The sequence below is a fragment of the Lissotriton helveticus genome, chromosome 12 (genome assembly GCF_964261635.1).
Source record: "Lissotriton helveticus chromosome 12, aLisHel1.1, whole genome shotgun sequence".
Taxonomy (NCBI): domain Eukaryota; kingdom Metazoa; phylum Chordata; class Amphibia; order Caudata; family Salamandridae; genus Lissotriton; species Lissotriton helveticus.
The window spans coordinates 630,631,999-630,654,199 of NC_136073.1; the positions used below are offsets into that span (position 1 = coordinate 630,631,999).

General features: G+C 40.3%; 1 protein-coding gene across 1 annotated transcript in view; it reads right to left on the reverse strand.

Annotated features, from left to right (window-relative positions):
- TMEM170A (transmembrane protein 170A) overlaps window positions 1-22,201 on the reverse strand; it is a 162,269-nt gene that overhangs the window by 105,928 nt on the left and 34,140 nt on the right. Inside the window, exon 2 of the mRNA XM_078668605.1 lies at window positions 18,404-18,574. Coding sequence (XP_078524731.1) covers window positions 18,404-18,574 — 171 coding nt within the window. The remainder of the gene's footprint in view (window positions 1-18,403; window positions 18,575-22,201) is intronic.

Here is a 22,201-nt window from a genome sequence, read left to right on the forward strand (position 1 = left end):
TTTCTCCTGACTCCGAGAATAACTTTTGATTTATGCACAGGGCGTTCCCTGAACTCTGAAATTTGGCCTTCATTTTTCAAAACAAACCATCTACCAATTTGAACTTTTTCCAAAATAGAACTTTTGGCACAGAGTAATCTGCTTAAAGTAGAACTATTCTTAGAGAACAAGATTTCTTTTGAAAAACTTCCTAAATGACAATATTTGGCCTAATCATCATAACAAAACGGTTTAAATACTATACTATGGGATGGTCTCGATTTCTTTTCTGTAAAAACTTAAGAGACATTTCATGAATGTAATTTTATGTTTTGTGCTAGAATGTATGCTCTCATACCATGCTTCATATCTGTAGAGAGCTGTCTTTTTCATAAAATTTATACTAGTTTCATGTAAACAAGCCTTTTCAAATGCAAATTGTATTTTGTATTTTGGGTGGGATTGTAAACACTAGCCTTAGATATGTTCAGTGCTTATAAGTTTAGTTTTATTGAACTTAAAACCGTGGAGTGGGTGTTGTAAATGAATCTAGGACCCTAGTGTAAATTTTCCCGATTCATGCCCTTATATAGGTATAGATTGTCCGATCCTTATATAACGATTCAGAAAAGGGGGTGGTGATGAAGCGTGGAAGGGTATACTCAGATGTGAGTCCCTTGCTCATTGCACCATCAGGATTCAAGCAAGCCGGGCCGGCGACGGCTGAAATGCCAGAAACCGGTCCCCGGAAGCTTGTTTCCTTCCCAGTATAAGAATTGGCTTGGTAGTTTGGTTTGCCCTGTTCCCATCATGCACTGGGACAGGAACAGACTAATTTGCATATAGCCAGGTTCTGAGCTGGGATGGTGCAGTGAGCTAACAAAAACGGTGATGGATCAAGCCCTGATCTTTGGACTGGGTAAGAGTGGTCTGCTTAATTCAGACACTCTGTTCATCACCACCCCCTTTTCTGAATCAATTTGTCCACCATAAGCGTGGAAGGGTATACTCAGATGTGAGTCCCTTGCTCATTGCACTATCAGGATTCAAGCAAGCCGGGCCGACGACGGCTGAAATGCCAGAAACCGGTTCCCGGAAGCTTGTTTCCTTCCCAGTATAAGAATTGGCTTGGTAGTTTGGTTTGCCCTGTTCCCATCATGCACTGGGACAGGAACAGACTAATTTGCATATAGCCAGGTTCTGAGCTGGGATGGTGCAGTGAGCTAAAAAACGGTGATGGATCAAGCCCTGATCTTTGGACTGGGTAAGAGTGGTCTGCTTAATTCAGACACTCTGTTCATCACCACCCCCTTTTCTGAATCGATCCTTATATAGGCATAGAAATCATTACCATATTTAGACTGAGCTTATGCAGCCCAAATACGGCATGGCTACTTCCACTAAGTTCCATGAATCAACAACGATTTCTTAGAGAAACCCGCCTTCAGCAGCTAGGGACTTCCCCTTGCCTGAATACTAATTTATCTAGGAAATCATGGAGTTTTCGAAGAATTAAGTCTTTGATGACGTTATTAAGTCCAATCATACGTCAAACTCGGCACCTTCAAAGTATAAATATGCCTACATTTGCCCAGACAACCACACGGTGGTTTGGAGCAGATCGACTAACTACTTGACCGACGCCCTGCAGCAGCAAGTGCCGAAGTAGCCGACCCTCCAGCTGACGCACTGAGAGACGCTGCCTTTTCTCCTGCCGAGAAATCCAGCTCCAGTGTTTCCAGGCTACACTTGCGGGTTGCTGGGAAATCGAGTCCTGAGAGAGAGATATAAGACCTCCTTCATTCTAAACCAAGGTACGGAGCTGATTAGACCCGTAGAGAATTCTTGGTTAGATTCTTGGCAGAGAAATACTAAACTTAAGCTACTCCTCACTTACTTCTTCCCTCGTACTAGACCTAGGTGAGGTACACCGGGGTAGGCGTATTTTAGAAGCACCAGTTGAGTACTTTTAGTCATTATTTTATCACTATATGTATTTTATATGTTTTAAGGCAATTTATGGCTTAGAAACCATATCATTCTTTTACAGTACTACTTTATAATACCTTTCGTATTATATGCCTTGTACTTTATAACCAGTATTACGATTGTAGCAGTACATTTCTTATGCTTGAGAAAGAAGACTGTTCAATAAATACTTTTATTGAAAACGCCCGTCTCTCTATTTTCTCAGCACCTCTGGTGAAACGAAGCATGCACGATTTACTGAGTAAAATAGTTATCTATTGTTTCCGCGACTCTAGAGATTGATTTCTTATTCTTGGGAAACAAAGTTGTCATGTTTATGCGGTTGTCAGAAACTAATCCCTTCTTGAGAATTCGAGAAAGTTTCTCGTGACCTCTGAGCTAGCTGGCACTCACAATTAAGTTTAATATATACGATAGAGACCTAGTCAACCTCAGTCCTACGTCTAAACTATAGTATATGTTATTCCAATGCGCAAAGCCTATTGGGAATATAGGAACTACACTACAATACAGGCTCTAAACAAAGCTTCTACCCGCTGCCCTTGCCAATCTTTTGTACCCCAGACAGTCTCAATGTTGTCTTTCCAAAAGTCGAAACCCTGTCTAGACAGTTGGGCAATAAAGGCTGCAGAATTAATCTGTTTTGTATTGGTCAACATATTTTTCGTTCCTGTCTTGTTCACATTTTTTAAATAAAACGTTTCTGGATTTGACAAGTTGAACCCTGAAAAATATGGAAACTACTTTGCAAAAGTTTTTGAGCTACCTTTTGGAGGAGTAGGACAATGTTCCCATTAGTTATAATGTAAATGTAAATGTAGCCGTATTTATAAAGCGCACTGATACTCCTGAGTGTCCTGGCGCTGTACTCCTACCGCTAGGGAACCCTTCCTGGTTTTTCCCCGTGAAATGTCCACTCCTGGGCATCCCCAGGGTGCAACCAGGCATCGCTAGCGCTGTAGGGGGCCGTTGTGGAGACTAAGCAAGCTATTGCCCAGAGTTGCAGCGTGGGACCCATGCTTAGAGTAGGCACCGAGGCGAGAAATCACGTCCGAGGAATTAGGAGCCCAAGATCCACCAAGACCAGCCAAGGCAGGAATTGAACCCTGGTCCCGGGCCAGACCTCTGCATCAGGGTCTGCCGCTCTAACCATTGAGCCACACTTCTCCACATAAATACATTTCTAGGTGTTGCACTTTTATGCAAGAAATGATGACCATAACGATTATAACAATACATTTGTTCATAGTCTGATGAACCCTCTAAATATTCATGATTTGTGAATACTGCAGACATTTCTAGATCCGACATCATGTTATTAACAGTCTTGAAGTCCCAATCATTAGAAAAGGTACTAGAGGTAATAAAGTCACTTAATGAAATCTTAAATAAGTGTGAAATCTTTAAAAGTTCAGACGGGCTAAAAATGTCATATTCAGTTCTGTCTCAAACCATACCATCTGGTATAGGAACGGCTGTGATGTTCACTGCTGACAAGTCTCTTGCTTCACGATGGGACGATTTGTGTGGCTGGAGAAGTTAGTTCACTCTTTTACTTGCTGTGTCCATTTGAATATATCTTCCATTCATCAGCATACCCAGAGTTATTACCAGAGGTAACCAAAGTAGAAAGAAGAATATTCCCAAAACAATCATAGTTCAATCCATGGTGTAATCAGATAAGTCTTTTCCAGGTGATGAAAAAAGTCTATTGCTTGTTCTTTGAAAGCTCTTTGTGCTGGAGTCGTATCAGGTTCGCTGGGATCCTCAGAAAACGTATCAAAGTTAATGAAATAGCCAGAGGCAGTTCTGTCAATGGTTGGAATTGCATCAGGATTCGTTGAAATCACTGGAACCAGTTGATCACTTGTTACTTCTTTGTAGACAGGTGTATCAGGACGAACTGTTATTTGGGTCTCAAGAGGGACGAGTTCCATAGCTTTGTTGCTTAGTCCTTCATTTCTCACTGTAGAATCTTCATAGGTGATGAGTCTCTCAGTTTGAACCTCTTGGATTGTAGCTAGAGGAGTGCATCTGCTACATTGTCGGAGTCCACTTGGCATACTGCTTAGTATCGGCCACATAGTGTGGTTTGATCAGGTCGATGGACACAAATCTTTTCTCCTTTTTACCAGCAAGGGGCGACAAAAGTACTGTTCTTGATCCGTGGATTGCTAGGACAGGTACTGGTTGTCTGTAAGAAGCCCCAAATTCCTTCTTGTCCGCAATCTTTTCTCTGACTAGATCACCAAGCTTTGGGATCCAGACAGGCCTAGCTGATACGGCTGGTTTTTCCCCAGTGGTAGTTGGCTTCAGGAACAGGTTGCTTTGTTTCGATCCTAGTTCATTTAAATCCTGTAAAACAGCCAAACGATCTTTGATATCAAATTGCTTATTTTCCACCACTGTTCCATGACAATCAAGGTCCGCTACCAACATTCTAGTCCCAATTAGGACCTCATATGGAGTGACACCCCCTAGAGAACTTCTTGGCAAGTTGTTTAATGAGCGTTGGACTCCATAAAGATGTTTGACCCACCCATCACCCAAACCTAATACCCTAGCTGTTATAGACTGCTTTATGTCACGTTTTTTCTTTCCACAAAAGAATTTCCCTCAGGATGGAATGGAGAAGAGTACAGCAAAGCTACGCCCAAACTGGCCATGGCTTCTTTGTAAGCTCGAGAGCTAAATGCAGGGCCCTGGTCAGAGTGTAGTGTGCCTATTGCGTATGTGCCGATAAAGACTCGCAAATCTTTTATAACAGTTCGTGCGTCAGCCGAGAGCTGAGGCCACATTCATAGGAACCTTGACTTAGTGTTTGTGGGACTGCATTCGTCCAAAGAGACGCCTGTACGTAGATAGTCTAATGCTGTCTAACAATGGTGTCTGTACTGGGCTGGCTACGCTGTAGTCAGGTGTCTGGTGGCGTTCTGTACTGCGATCTCTATTGCAGACTATGCAGTTATTGATGAAGATGTGAATCAGTGCATTCATCCCTGGCCAACAGTACATCTCTTTTAATATTAATATTGTTTTAAAGATCCCCTGATGTATCAGACCCTCTCCCAGATGTGCTTCCTAAATCAAAGCTGCTCTTCATTCAATGTTTGGAATTACCCTATCCCCCACTCCAGGGATTCAAGCAAACGGAACGCTGTTCGCATCAATTATATAGGAGTATTTGAGTGGAAACCTTTTAGGTAACGCTGCACTGCTGCCTTTTCTTGAAGCATTGACAGCCAGTATTATTTCACTGTCTATTTTTGTTTTTGAACGAGTGATTGCAGCTACAGAAGCCGTTTGCACAGCCCCTTTCGCAGCTTCATCAGCCAATGAATTCCCATCAACGTGAACGCCATCACGTTGATGACTTAGCGTGTGTATCACATGAGTGTTTTGTAGTCCGTTTCATAACTGAACTACTTGTTCCCAAAGCATTTTATGCTTGATTGTGAAACCTTTTGCATCATTGACACCATTATTAAGCCAATGCTGTAAATAATCATTATATGATTGAAAACAGTCAAAGGAATCGCACACTATGAGTGTGGGGAATTCACGATTCATATTTTCAAGTGCCATTATGAATGCTTGTAGTTCAGTTCGCTGAGCTGTACAATCTCCTAGAGATTGCATTTTTGTGACCATAGGTCTGAATTTGCCTTTGCGCATACGACCTTTAACGATCGCGCATGCTGCACTATAAGCTTGTTTACTCTCCGTAGCGGGTTGTGCAGATCCGTCATTATAAATGAAAAATTCCTACTGATCAAGAGGGAGAATTTCAGTAGGCAGAGGACATTCGTGTTCGTATTGCAGGAATGCTTGAGTTTTCAAATAAGGATCAAAAACATATTCAACATCAGTGGCAGCAAGTGAATTAACCCATTGTATCCATCTTGGATATAAAGCTTTTGCATTCAGAATGCTAGCTTTTGTAACTGCCTCTAAGGCTGGTACAGGACTTACGACCATAATGCGTTTCCCCTGTGCTAGGGCTCTTTCCTTTGCTACAGCAGTTTGACCTGCAGTCAGATTTTTTTCTGTCGATGTAAATTTCATTTCTGCTTGTGCTTACAAATGTGATTTGTATGCAATTGGCATTGTTGCGCCTTCGTTAAAAGTTAAGTAGGTGAATCCGCATTGCCCCGGAATAATTCGGATCACTAAGTTGCATACGTTTACGGGTGTTTGTAAGTGATTTGATACTTACATATCTGCTTGAAGTGAACGCAGGATATCTGTGTGTTCCTGTGCCCAATGTGTGATTTTAAAATCAGGTTTGATTAATTCGTAGAGAGGTTTAACCCTTTCTGCGTAGTTTAGAATGTATGTTTTTCCAAAATTCAGGAAACCTAGAATCGACTGTAAGTTTTTCAGCGTTTTTGGAGGTTGGCTGCTAGGCTTTTGCCTTCACTTGATAGTTCATATCCTAGGAAAAGTACGTTGAGATGGGCAATTCTTGATTTTTTTAAATTGAATTTATAACCCTCAGAGGCGAAGCCTAGTATAATAGTGTTCACCCTGTTCAAGTGCCTGTCTAGGTCATCGTCTGTCAGATAGATATCATCGACATATGACAATGCCTCGTCATCATAAATTTGTAGTAACTCTGTTACTCTTGCTGAGAATAGCCCCGGGCAATTCTTGAATCCCTGTGGGAGTCGACAAAATTGACGTTTAGTCCCCATTATTGAGAAAGCTGTCAAACACCTGCTTTCAGGTGCAATGTTTTGACAAAAGAAACCGTTAGAAATGTCTAAAGTGGTTTTATATTTTTACGCACAATGTTATTCATTAATGCTGTACTGTGTGCATTTTGCACTGCAAATGTTTTACAACAAGAGTTTAGGTGTCTGTAATCCAAAATTAGACAATATGTATTGTCTGGTTTGGAAACAGGAAACAAAGGATTGTTCATTGATAAGGTGCATGTTTCTATCACCCCCTGGTATTCAAGTTCATCTAAAATCTCCCTGACCTGTGTTTTAGCTTCTTGCTTAATTGGGTACTGCCTTTGTGCAGTTGGTTGATTTTTCAAATGGATCTTGTGGTGAGGTGAGTCCTCATCCCATCCTACATGATTTTTATATAATGCTCGGGCTTGGGCAACTGCCCATTTCCTGGCAGAAGTATATTTTAAATGTACTGGAACATGGTTGGACAAGGCTGGCATAAGGATGTCTTTGCCATGTGGGCGCTCCTTGACAAATTCTGGTGGCCAGTCTTGTTCTGCTAGAAGTATATCATAACCCTTTGAAAGTCACTCCCAAAAGAGTGCTTTCACTTTTCTTGGGATGTCTGGGATTTCATATAACCTATGTGGAGAGCTAACCCTGGTGTCTGCAGTCTCAACTTGAATGTTTTCATTCAAGTCCACTGTCTCCAAAAGTCCCTTCAGTTTCTGGCGAGCTATTGTTACTTCTGCTGCACTGTCCAACATTGTCTGAGCTGTTCTTGAGTGTGTTCTCAGAATCCTCGGCATGTCTGATTTTTTTGACCTGGTACCTTCTTCTTGGAGAATTGAGGTTTTGGTTTGTTTTTCTGAACGTGTTGATCGTCTTTGGACTTCACGCATTCTTCTTTTTATTCTGACCATCCTCTTCTTTCGGATATCTGTGACGATATCTGAAAGGTACAAGAGGAACGTGTATCAGTATCTTGATACCTGTCAGGTTTTCTCAAATTAGCCCTATCCCTGAGGCTGTACCTCCTTTCAGAGGGCTCCTTTTGAGGAGACCTACCTCGGATTTGAGGACGTTTCTCTTTTGAATGTTGTTTGTTATTTTCCCACTTTTTTTTTTTAGAAGAGGTAGGATTGTGTTTAATAGAGTCCTTTTCGGAACTCTCAGACTGTTCCGGTTTAACTGTATAATTCTATTAATTTTTATATGTTATTAAGTAATTCGTTGTCCAACATTGCTTCAATGTCAGGATCAGGTGTATAGCCGGCTAAAACCTGCCATGTTGCTCCTGGTCTACCTAGTGGACTGAGCCTGGTATTGGGATTTAAGTGTTTTAGTGCGCCTTTAAACCAGAGCTCATGCTCCTGGTATGTGAGTGGAATTTCAATATCCTCTAAAGGAATATATTCCTATGGTGGATAATCTTCTTTGTAGAAGTGAAACATTTTAGATACTGGATGTGATTCAGGGAATACTATCCATGAGTAGAATTCCTCTGTCTGGTGAGATTCATGTGCCTCTATCACAAAAACTGCTCTACCACCTCTTGGTGTTAGGCCAGGTCTTATAAGTTTTAGAGTGATGGCTCTCCTTAAATTAAGAGGAATGATTATAGCATTCTCATCGGTTTCCTTAAAACCTGTATAATCAAAAATTACAGCGACTTCGTCGAGTACAGCTCCACCGGTTTCGGTGCTATTACCGTTATTAGACATTGTTTAATGAAAAATGCAGAGCAAGTTTCAAGGGAACAAAGATAAGGTACACAATATTTTGGAACACTGTATCCTTCAACGTTGAACAATAAAAAAACACGAATACATAGGATTCTCATCCTACTCAGCTATGGCGGATATTATTCCTACCCACTTCAGACGCCTATGGAGTATTATGAGTAGAGGGTCTCTGAGAAAAGCACAACTGAGTTACTTCAGTATCTAGCGTTAAACTAGTGCCTTACCAAACCGTTGGGCGCCATGTAGTGTAGTTCCTATATCCCTGATAGGCTCTGCGCATTGGAATAATATAAACTATAATTTTGACATAAGTCTGAGGTCAGTATGTCTCTATCGAGTACATTAAACTTAATTACTTGTGTGTGCCAGCTAACTCAGAGGTCACTAGAAACTTCTCGAATAAACAAGAAGGGATTAGTTTCTGACAACCGCATAAACATGACAACTTTGTTTCCCTTTAGAATCCGAACAGTCTCAGAATCGCGGAAACAATAGATAAAAGTTTCCCTCAGTCAATCGTTCATGCTTCGTTTCTACAGAGGTCACCAGAAATAGATAGACGGGCGTTTCAATAAAAAGGGGTTTATTGAACAGTCTTATTTCTCTTGCAAGAGATATGAGCTGCTACAATCGTAAGACAGAATGTGAAGTATACTACGTACAGCATTAGCAGTAAGATAAAATAATACTGCAATAGCATGGTTTGTAGCTATGACATATATTCATAAAAATACATACATACATAAATAATACAGGCTAAAATATGAATACTCAACTGGTGCATCTAGCTAGTTCTACCCCAGTGTACCTAACCTAAGTGTAGTACGAGGCAAGAAGTAGGTGCTGTTTAGCTATAGTCAAGTTTTAGCTATAGTTTGGTTTTGCCAAGAGTTCCTCTGGGTTCTAGCCTGCTCCATACCTTAGAATGGGAGAGGTTGGAATCTCTTACCGGGTCTCAAGGAATGCCAGTATTGGCATAAAAGTCAGGCAGAGGGACGTCATGAATGAACCCCTAAGGAATATATTTTCATGCATAATAAATGAGTTCTTGGAGAAATCAATAATCCAAGCAAGGGGAAGTCTTAAAGGCTTAAGAGTCTGGTTTTCCAAGAACTCGTTGTGATGTGGATGGACAGATGTAGGTGGCCATGCCTGTATTTGGTTAGCATCGATTATGCCTAAATAAGGGTAGGATTTCTATGCCTAGATATGGGCAATGGGAATTGTGCTATATAAGGACATAAATCGGGAAACCTATATATGGTATCTAAATCGACACGCAACACTTTGGCCCAAATCAGAATCAAGGGGATGATTCTCCCCCTATGTCCAAGCAGAGAGGGGCACCAGGCAAGGAATTTCCATATCTTCACTCCTCTTTGCCCTGATTATAGAGCCACTTGCTAAGAGGATTAGGTAGGATGCCCAGGCACAGGGATTCCAATGGTGCAATGGTTCAGAAATAAGACTAGCACCATACGTAGAAAATTTGCTGCTCTACATACAGAGACCGCAAAGCTTGGTCCTCATACTAGTGAGATTCCTCCAGATATGAAGCGATGTCTCAGAGTAAATTGGACTAATTCGAACTGTGTCTCACATCCTGGAGCAACCACAAACTGACCAACCCATAATTTGCTCATTATTTAAAATGATCATGCTTCTCTGGCTCTTATTTACTTCAGAAGTACCCCATCTTAATTCCTTCATAGCTCTTCCCTGAAACCCAGTCAATGAATGGGAACGACTGGATATTCGCAGATGGAGATGATTCAGATTCCAGGCTGGAAAGAGAGTCTCCTCCCAAGATGTAGTCTAAAGGTCTTGCTCTTTTTCAGCATTGTACCAGAGTTAACTAGAGTTGCACTTAAGTGTTGACAGCAAGCATTGAGGTACATCAAGTGCCATGACGTTCCAACTGGTAAGACCCCACTGTGGTAGAGAACCTGGCTGGCCCAAGTGGAAGGCCTACAGGGACTCAATCTGGGGACTTCATATGGCTAAATAAATCTCCCAGCTTTGAGAACTCATTGAAGTCCTATGAACAGTTCATTGTTGAATAGACCCTACGTCAATCCCAGTATTATAAATATCTGCAGCTCAGCCGTGCCCTCAATACCCACATTAAAAGGGCAACATGACTACCTTAATATTAGCCACTGGAATTCAAAATCATCAAGTTGCAACTAAATGGCAAAGGCATCTAACAAGTTTATAAATCTTTTATTATAAGCATACCTGACGGCAGATGTGAGATCTTGTAGAGACCAGGATGTGGGCCTCAAGGTGTCTAACTATCTTCTCCTGCCTCAGACTTTTAGAATTAAAATACTTTCACAGAGGCTATCACCACCCCCAGAAGCTCCAGAGAAGGGGCAAATGACAAAATACAAGCTGGTCTGTGTCTTCTGTTATATGACATGAGACTTTCAGTAATAGAAGATTACTGGAAAGCAGTCTGCACTATCCTAAGCAACGTTCTGGGAATCCTAGCTACTCCAGTGATGAAGCAGGCGATCCTTGGAATCATGGGCGACTAGGAGGTCCATAGGTACCAGATGCCCTATTTGCCATAGAAGCAATGGTTGCTAACAGGCGTATTGCATGTTACTGAAATGGTGTGCATGCACATCTGCATATGGTATGGCGCTGTGGTATAGATTATTGTGCCAGGGTGGAGGAACAGAGAGAGTTAAACGAAACACAAGAACATTTGTGTCTCCAAACCGTGTCATTTTCAAAACCTATTGCATGATGTAGAACGGTATAAGGTCTTTGTATTTTTTACCTTCAAGAAGACACACATAGTTGATGTTCATACCTAACCTTGGGTGGGGGTGAGCACTGTCTACTGTTGTTAGATATTGGGTGGTGTTTTGTTTCTTGCTTCCTTCTGTTTTGTTTTTTACAGTCCAAAATCAAAAATCTGAAGATTTATATCTAAAAAAAATAATTCTGGGTTTCCATGTAGGTTTTTCCCTTTTGAGCATGAAAATATGCAAACCCGTTTGGGGTTCTGTCCGTAATGTAAATGTATTCTACTGGAGTAACTCAAAGTTTATCTTTTTTTTTTTACAGAAGGCTACTAGCCTTTTAACCCAGTCTGTGCAGTGACCAAGAAACTGACAATGGTGCCAGCAGGTTTAAATTTAAGACACAGGTCTTTTTTACCTGCACCACTGTGGGAAGACTACTTACTGGATCTCCCTTGGAAAAGGTCTATATAGTACCCCACAGTTGGATTCTTTGATCTCCAACATATTTTGGACATGTATGAAGGACACCTGAAACATGTCTAGTGTGAGGGGATTTGATGCTGGTGTCCAATGGACCTCAAGTGTTTGCGCTGCACCAAATCTTGGTTTCCATTGAGACAGGCTGGCAAGGAACCTATCAGTCACTGCAGTCAGACTTAGAAACTCGTAGGCACCTCTCTATGAAACTGTTACACTGGGTAGGCGGAGAAGATAGATAGCACTTTTTTTTGTCTTAGTTCAGGTTCCTTTTGTAAGAGTAAATACCAGCCCTTTGCAGTTTCTTGCGTTGTGGTGAGGTCCCCCAAAAAAGTAAATCTAGATGGAGGCCAATAAACAAAACACCTGGGAAAGCCCAAACGTATATCAGTATTGACTGCAGGGCACAAAACCTGCAAAATTGGAAACTACAGTAGGATACATGCTCTCTCCATGAGTGGAAGAGCATCAAGGCTTTCAAATACTGCAGCCCCTCTAATTGACTTTGGAAATCCACCTCTGGACTTGAAGAAAAGAAAAGAACTGACCCCATCATCCTTTACTAGGATTATCCTCAGTGCCTGGACTTGGAAGCCTGTACACATGCAGCGAAGGGAGAGAGTTGGTCCAGCAGTGGAGCTCATTATTTGGCTGCCATTCTGCCCATAAACAAGTCCCAAGTTTTGGGAGCAGGCAGAGTGGACATGCTGCTTGACCTGAAGAGAGAAGGAAGACCTGCCTTCTGAATGACACGCTGAAATGTGGCTGATCGGAGGAAAGTTGAGCCAAAAGAGGCGAACACAAGCCCTAACTGATTGGAAGGACCATCGTGAGGACAGTTCACGGAACGGAGGCTCTCCAAGAGACCATGTTCAGTCAACAAGAAGATGCAGAATCTGCAAATCAGTTGAGATGCACCATCATCACCTTCAAGGGTCACGAAGGTTGAGACTGACATGTCCCTGCCGGCATTGTACCACAGCTCTACAGTCATAATATAGACCCCACACTTATTATGACAATAATATCTTTGAAATATTGTCATGCACAGTTAATAATAGTGCATCTACACCTACTTTGACAATAATTAGGATTCAATAGCCTGATCACCATATATATCTAGGTTGTTATTTTGACCCACATAAAGTGACCTACTTCACAGACCTCTTCTATATCCATGTGTACCACTTTTGTCAATAAGCAATGGCAAACCAGCAAACAGCTGGTCTTCAACTCTTGGTACAGGATTCAGGCCAAGTGACTGGAGCAAATGATGCTGATTCCAGAATCATTTTAACCACTGCTCTAGCCGTTATGGTTCTGAAATGTCTTCGGGTTAAATGTGCTATCTATCCCCTGTAAACCTTTGCTGTCAAGCAGTCCTCAACCACCAGTGACACTCAAGACTACCGTGGGTGCCTGCCAGAGGAAACAATTACAATGGTCACTGTTAGGCACCTTTACTTTTGGGCACTTTTGTGAGGCATAGTGGGAATGTACCAATTATGTTCTATCAGTCATCCCACAAAGACTTAAGGGACCTGTTGAAACTTAACTGGCCCAGGGTTCCAATGAATTGGACTTTGACCACTATTGGTCAATAGTGGACAGCTGTTCAGGTTTTCTGAGAGTGCTTTGGAGAGAGGGATTTTGGATAGTCATTTTAGAAGTCTAAAGGTATTGGCTCTTAAGGGGTGCCTCCATTGATTTTATAGCATTCATGGGTTCTAAAGGCACCTTTTCAAAGTAGAGACTGGGTACCAGTATCCTCATCTTTATTCCACCAGACAAACTCTTATTTTTAGAGCGGAGGAGGAGGTTTACATTATTATGCTCTACATAATAAGAATATGGCTCAAGTCAAAAATCACTTTATTCTGTTATTTAAAACCATAAAAGCATGTTAAAAATACCCATCATATATCAAAGCTGAATTTTTCTTTTTTTTGTACATAAAATCAGCCACAATTCAAAAGTAATCTCAAATCTGAATATATATATATATACACCACAGTATCAAAACATTTCATACACAATAGATCAATGATACATAAAAAGGATCTGATTACCTAATCATGTTCGCTCGCTATATCTTTTTTTCCTTAATCTAACAGCTGCTGCAAAAAAGCTCGCAATGCTAAAGGTTTCTCAGGGACTACTCAGCATCTGCAGATCTGTAAGTGCCGGTCTAGCCTGCAGGAAACCTTTATTCTTTAAGATAGGAAGGATATAGTGCCTGCGTATGAATAAATAATTATCACAAAAAATGACAAAATGCATTGTGTCCTGCCTTGAGAAGCAATCACAAGAGCATGGACCCAAGTCCTCTATCTGTGCCCAATCTGGAGGGCCCGCCAGCAGGAGATGTAGATAATTAAACCTAAATCTCGTCAGGAGAAAGCGGTGCTGGGGTTTGGTGACAATATCAAAATAAGGCTCCATAAAATAAGAAGTTTTAAGGAACTGGTGGGCACGGACTGTGGGTTTCAGTAATTCCACGGCCTGTGGAAAATGATTATTATTCGTAGTTTATGTCCCTTCATACACCCTTTCAGTCACGTCCTCGAACCCATCATGCCAGAAAACGAGCACACGAGCAAAAACCGATCACGCGCACACAAAGTTACACACGCACTCTCCTTCCCCTAAAATTCACAGGTACATCCTTAGGGTCAGGGCGATTCCGAGAACCAGCTTTCTCACTCAAACCATACATTCCTGTGGTCAAGCCGATGCCGAGAACAAGACCCCCCCCCAATTTGTAACCATTTCCCTATAATGAGGCAGATTCCGAGAAATAGGCCCCGTTCTGCTAAAACCACGACAACCAATTCCGAGAAGAAGAACCCCCAAATGCTGAAACACGACAAACAGACATCCTGTCACAACCACCTCTCCCTTATCTAAGGAACCAGCCTAGTGTTACTTCTCCACATTTCTGCTTCTCTTGTGCTTCCTCATTCTAATCATGACGCAGCCTCATCTCCTCTGCCATGTTTCCTCTTTTCATGACGCAGCCTCTTTTCCTAGTCATGACTTCTGTTTTATTGCAACATATGACACGTGCCTGCATTAAAGGGAAGCTCATTCCTCTATTCTGTGTATAAATACAATGTGTTCCGATAATAAAGTTAGAGATTCTTCCGATCCTCCTCAGGTGACGGAGCTCTCCCTTAACTCGAGTTACTGAATAAAGACCCTGAATTCGAACCACCACGGACTCTGCTCTTCATACTTGACCTTATTGATATAGAAATTCCGATCAAGGTAAATTACTAAAATATTTACCACAGGCCTCTCTTTCTGATGACGCTATGCGCATAAACGTGGTCTTGACCCACAAAAGGTCTTTTTTGCATATTGTTTCAGGGTTGTCAAAGAAGGCTGGTCGGCCTAATAACTCAGCTGTGCTTTTCAGATATCTCAACCACGGTATATTGCTGGCCCTATAATCTCGTATAATCTCCCTTTTTAACACCAGCTCCAGGTTCGACCAGATCGAGATCCATTTAAGAATCTGCAACATTCTAATCGAGTCCACCACCTAACCAATACCCATCTCCTGATGAATATACGAGGATGTGGATTGGGGTACTGAAAGCAAGGTTCTTAAAAATTTGTTTTCAACAATTTGTAATTCAGTACAATTATTACTATAACCCCAAATATCAGGGCCATACTTAACAACAGCAATATTCTAAGCCTTATATATGTTCAGCATAGCCTGCACAGGCTTAGCACCCAGCCTCCGGGCAAAATCAAGTGTTGCTCCTGTCAATCGAGCCATAGCATTTCTCTTTGCCTTCCTTTGAGGAACCCATGAGCACCTATCATCGAATAAAACACCCAGGTACGGGAATGTAGAGACCCTGGTTACTTCGGTCCTGCCACAACAAAACGTTTTGGATATCTTGGACTTCCCTCCCAGACTCATAATGTGTGCTTTAGACAAATTTACACTTAAGTCTAATGAACCCATAAAATTAGTAAAGGCGGTCAACAGGTGCTGAAGGCCCACAACTGAGCGTGCTAGGAGCGCAGCATCATCTGCGTAAAGCAAAGCAGGGATCGATCTGCTTCTTATGCGGGGAATATCTTTAGCAGCTCCACATAAAACCGGTTCAAGGTGATTAATATAAAGCGTAAATAGCAAGGGTGCCAAAATATAACCTTGTCTAACTCCTCTCGCAATGTATATCTTCTTCGTTAGATTACCCCTTTGATCGAACCTTACTGCTACTGATAGGTCCCTGTGCAAGTCAACCAGAAAATACACAATGTTCTTATCCATCCCCATTTCTAGTAGAAGATCCCAGAGCTTAGATATGTTCACCCACTCAAATGCCGAAGTAAGGTCCATAAAGGCAAGATGTTGAGTCCCCTACAAGGCCATTGTGTATTTCCCTATTAAAAGATAGAGGTTAAGGCACTGGTCCAAGGTGCCTCTACCTTTCCTGAAACCATATTGCAGGTCTGACAGAACATTGCGCTCCTTGATCCATTCAGTCAATCTGCTGAGTACCACTCTCCCCAACACCTTGACTGTAGAATCGATCAGCGATATTGGTCTATAGCACCTTCGGTCCCCTCTATCACCCTTTTTAAAAACGGGGACAATAGTAGATGTTGACCAGGATGTAGGCAGTCCTTTTGAACAGACTGCATTAAAAAAATTAGCCAATATCTTTGACCATAAATTGATATCAGACCTAAAAAGGTCAGCAGGGGCCCCATCCGGGCCCGGTGCTTTGTTTCTGGACATGTGGGCTATCGCCACAGCCACCTCTTGTGCAGAAAATGTTATATACTCCTTTTGAACAAAAGGAGCCTGCATTGACCTGATCAAGTTGATCCCCATAGATTTGTTTAAAATGGTTAAACCAAAGCTCCTCTGGGATGTTGCACTCGCCCTGTTTCCCCCAAGGCCCGAAAAGAAAGGTCTGTTGACGATTTCCCAAAATTTCACGCTATTCTTGAACACGTCCACAGTCAACAGATCCTCCCATGCTTCTTGTTTAATTTCCGCTTTACGTTTAAATAATGATCGCTTATATTCAGACCTACCACTATTTTATTTCTATCCTGAGGTGTCGGTTTCAGGACACGTAGTAACGTCTGGTGGGCTGTTGAACAATTACCGTCAAACCATCTCTCTTCCTTCTGAGCCCCTTCCTTATTAGGTAGGGAGAGGGCGCTCTGTACATGTTGCAAGATCTTATCAAAAGCTGCGGCGATCACCTCTCCCTCTAGAGTGCTATCTAGACAGATGGCTATCGGGTTCCTTACAACATTTAGCATATCAATTAAAAAGAGGTCTGGTACCACCTTAGCCCATTTCAGCCTGCGCCCCTTATCCCTGGTTTTTAATGTAGATTCAGTGGTCATGGTCTCCACCGCCTCTGCGGGCTTTGAAGATCCACGAAGGCTAATATGGACGGGATTGTGATCACTAAAATGAGTCCAATATACTGCATAGTCTAGCATGCAGGGGAGTAAAGCAGTACTAACAAATATGTAATCAATAGTGGAGAACAAATCCCTGCCCTTAAAGGTGGGAATACCCACCCCTTCCTCTATCATGTGTGGGAGAACCAGCCATAAAATCTGCAAGAGTATCCTCTAAGTATCTCCCTTGCGTGGAATGTTCAAAATGGGTCTCTAGGTTATCACCTGGGACAAGTTCATCAAAGACCTGACACAATTTATTACACATGTGAATATCAAAACCTCCAAGTAAAATGATGGAGAACTGCACAACTTGCTTCTCTCTATAAGTATCTCAAAAGTGATTTAGACTACATAAATGTTCATTAGCAACTGATTTATCGAAGGAGTTATATAAATGTATAATAAGAGCCTTCGGGGCATGTGCTGGGATAATCTCAACCGCACCCAGTTTCCAGTTTACAATACCTGCCCATCACTTTGAGGGAGATGAAAGTTAACAGGCCGCCCTTTGGCCGACCCGCGACGGACGGTCGCGCATCCTTTATAAAAGAATATGGCTCATGTAAAAGCCAGATAAACATTAACTACCTTTATGCGTATCGATGTGTTTTAAATGTTTTCGTTTTGTATTGTGTGCTTGCTGGGAGTATACCATATAATTAACAGAACATGCAAACAGCTAAAATATTTAAATGCAATCCTTGTACCCTGAAGATACAGCTGTGGTCAGAATTAAGACTACTACCTCAAGTGTGTTGCAACTTCGTATCTTCTGGTGAGTGCTCCTTGTAACCATCTTTGGATTTCAGAGGGTCTTCCTGAATTTCGGTTATATCTTACCTTGAAATTATAAAGCGCAATACAGAAGTGCCTTCATGCATTTACTGTGTTCAGACTGTAGTGGCAGCACAGTAAAACCCAAAGTTATTCTGCTCTTGGCCATGAGTAACTTATTCATTAAATGAGGAGAAGCGCTATCCAAGATACAGCATTCGGCAGGACAATCACTGGTGAGAGTCTAGAAACAGGGGTGGGTGCATGCCATTTATTATACACACGTGTTCACAGAAAGTAAAAGCGCACAGAGCCCAGTATTAATTGCTTAAAAAGCAGTTTACAGCCCCCAAAATAGGTGACGGAGATAAACAGGCTAAGAATGAAAAAGAATCAGGATCAAAAAGAACCAGGATGTAAAAGAACAGTCGGGGAGTTCTCTAAGCTCTCAGTAAGGGAGCAACTATTTTGATTCCTGCTAGAAGGCATACATAAATGTATAATCAAAAAGAGAAACGTGTACATTTTAGCTGCTTTTAATAGGGTCAGCACATACTTGTTAGAATACCAGCAGAAATTGGTCCGATTATGCCCATCAGCAGGATACCCACAGACATGAACTTCCCGTACTTGTGATGCCAGAGTGTGAACAGTGCCAGTAACCCAGCAGGGACATGGAAGGAGATGGAGGAGACCAGGGCCCACAGAAATACACCATACCACATCTCTGTAAAACCAAAGACAGAAACATGAATATTACTTGACTGAACAATGGCAATCTTAGCTGTAGGCAAACCGGAAGCCTAACCTCACTCACAAAGTGCAATGATCTACAGGTCAGGCGGTGCCTCAAATATTGCCTCTGTGCACAGGGTTCATGAACAATAGGCACCAAAGGCATTTTCTCTTACACAAACAGCCACCACAGAACACACTGATTTACAGATTTGAAATACCGGATCTTACGAAGTTGTACCGTACCATGATCTACAGCCATGCGTTTTTCCCACCTTTGCATTTCAACCATCAGGAACTTTGTGGGTGACCATGTGCACCATAAAACAATTTGCAGGCACACCCACCAAAAAATGTACATCTCATAACAAACATGAAGTTTCATCTAAAATATGCAAGATTAACATATGTATGTATTCATTTTTTTTACGTATATACTTCAAAGTAAAGAAGATTCAAAAGGCCACAAAGAAAATGGTAAACAGTCAAAATATCGAATGGACATAATATCGAGTTTAAAATATAGAATGGACAAAATATCGAATGGACAGAATATAGACATCAAAAATATCGTTTTTAAGGTAAGTAATGTAATATCGAATGTTAAAAATATAGAAAGTTAAAATATCGAAGTATATAATATAGGTTATTAAAATTATCGAAATGTAATAATATCGAATTTTTTATAGTGTTTTTTATGTTATTATATGTGTGAAAAGTGTGTATTTATGTTATAATTAATTTTAATTAATGAATTTAGTTTTTTTAATTTTTGCGTAATTTAATTCTGTAGTGGGTTGTGGGTTTATAGGGGAATAGGGTGGGAAGTAATTTAATTATAATTAATTAAATATGTAAATTTATTTATTGGTATTCATTTTTAATTAATTGTTAATTAATTTATATTTGGCAATTAATTAAAGTTTAATTGGCAATTAATTTTAATTAATTGATTAATTGCTAATTATGTTAATTTTACTAATTTATTTTCTGTAGCGGGTGGTGGGTTTATAGGGGAATTGGGTGGAAGTAATGTATTTATAATTAATTAAATAAGTAAAATTATTTATTGGTATTTATTTAGAAATAATTGTTAATTAATTTTTTATGGGTAATTATTTAAATTTTAATTGCCAATTAATTTTATTTAATTGATTAATTGCTAATTATGTTAATTTTACTAATTTATTTTCTGTAGCGGGTTGTGGGTTTATAGGGGAATAGGGTGGGAAGTAATTTATTTTCAAATAATTAAATAATTCAATTTATTTAATTGTATTTAATTTGAATTAATTGTTAATTAATTTTTAATTGTTAAATAATTAATTGTTAATTTGTAATTAATTTGTATTAATAGGTAACTAATTGTAATAATTAATTTTAATTTGTAATTTTAATTGATTATTATATTATATTAAATTGGTAATTACTTTTAATAAATTTTTTATAAATATTTATATTTTTTTAAATAATATATGAAGTATTTACTTTCCCTACTGTTGCACTCTCTGGAGTGGGAATAGTAATTTTAACCGCTACGCTATGTAATGGTTTCCCTACTGTTGCACTCTTTGGAGTGGGAATAGTAATTTTAACCGCTACGCTATCCAACGCTTTCCCTACTGTTGCACTCTTTGGAGTGGGAATAGTAATTTTTACCCCTACGCTATCCAACGTTTTCCCTACTGTTGCACTCACTGGAGTGGGAATAGTAATTTTTACCCCCTATGCTATCCAACGCTTTGCCTACTGTTGCACTCACTGGAGTGGGAATAGTAATTTTTACCCCTACGCTATCCAACGCTTTCCCCACTGTTGCACCCACTGGAGTGGGAATAGTAATTTTTACCTCTACGCTATCCAACGCTTTCCCTACTGTTGCACTCACTGGAGTGGGAATAGTAATTTTTACCCCTACGCTATCCAACGCTTTCCCTACTGTTGCACCCACTGGAGTGGGAATAGTAATTTTTACCCCTACGCTATACAACGCTTTCCCTACTGTTGCACTCTTTGGAGTGGGAATAGTAATTTTAACCCCTACGCTATCCAACGCTTTCCCTACTGTTGCACTCACTAGAGTGGGAATAGTAATTTTTACTCCTACGCTATCCAATGCTTTCCCTACTGTTGCACCCACTGGAGTGGGAATAGTAAATATTACCCCAACGCTATCCAACGCTTTCCCTACTGTTGTACTCACTGGAGTGGGAATAGTAATTTTTATCCCTACGCTATCCAACGCTTTCCCTACTTTTGCACTCTCTGGACTGGGAATAGTAATTTTTACACTTCCGCTATCGTACGGTAATAATATTGGATATTATTTAATTATATTATGTTACTATATATATATATATATGTTTTAACAACAAATATGATTGTAAATTTTTTTTATAGCTTTTATTATTTATTTAATTATTATAAGTTAATTTAAGTATATTTTAGTAATTAATTTTTAATATTAATTTAATTTAACATTGTTTTTAATAAAGTCGATATTTTTATAAACTATATTTTTGTAAACGATATTTTTTACTCGATATTTTTGTACTTACCTGTTTGTAGATACAAACTCGATATTCTGTCTGTCGATATTTTGTCGCCGATATTTTTGATAGTCGATATTATGTCCCTCGATATTATGTCAGTGATCCAAAGAAAATATATAAATATAGTTTGTGCCAAAGTCACAGAAACCAAAATCTGAAAACGAATTATCTGTCTGGAGATCATCTAACCCTATTTTATGCTCCTAATTTGGAGACTAATTCGCTATTCCTTGTTACTTTTTTACTTTGCTTTAAGTGAGCCTGCACCATGCATCAAATAAGCATTGGCAAATCCAATAGGTCTCATCTATGAGAGCGAATGGCTTTTCCAATATTTTGTAACAATGCTGTACAGTAGCACGGATGTTTTTTTAGTGTGGCTAAAACTATTTTAAAAAAGCACTATTACACAGCCATGGCTGCTTTTTAAGTTTTGTAAATACAGCCATTAGCCAACTATATACTGCCTTGTCATCTGCATATACCACAAGATACCTAAAAAATACAGCAGCATACTGCGGCACAATTTATAACTATGGGCCTGATTATGATGCCAGTTGGACTGACCATCAGACCGCAGTCTTCGCGGGCCCTTTCCGACTTCGGAGGCTGGGAAGTTTCCCCCCGCGGTATAACGATGCAACCGCTGCTACTGCAGCAGTCGCATCTACAGCAGAGCACATATCCCTGAATATGTCACTGCAAAAGCGTACAAAATCACAGAAAACATGTGAATTGTACACACATGCATAACATATGTGGGAATGTGCCTTGTGCATCATGTACCCCCATTGCTGGAGTGTTCCGAAATGTGCATAGTTCAGTCAATGGTGTACATACCAGTTCCAGTTCAAATACTTTATTGCGGTCTATATAACACAAAAGTGCAAGTGCAATAATACAGACAAGCTCAAGCCCCGGAAACCTGGATTCCTAATGCAAAATGATAGCCCACGCCCCACTAATACACAAAGTACAACCATGTCATTGGGGTCACAATAGTAGTATATACAATTAGGACAATAAGATTGAGGCTGGAATATCTCGGAATATTAGAATATCAATAA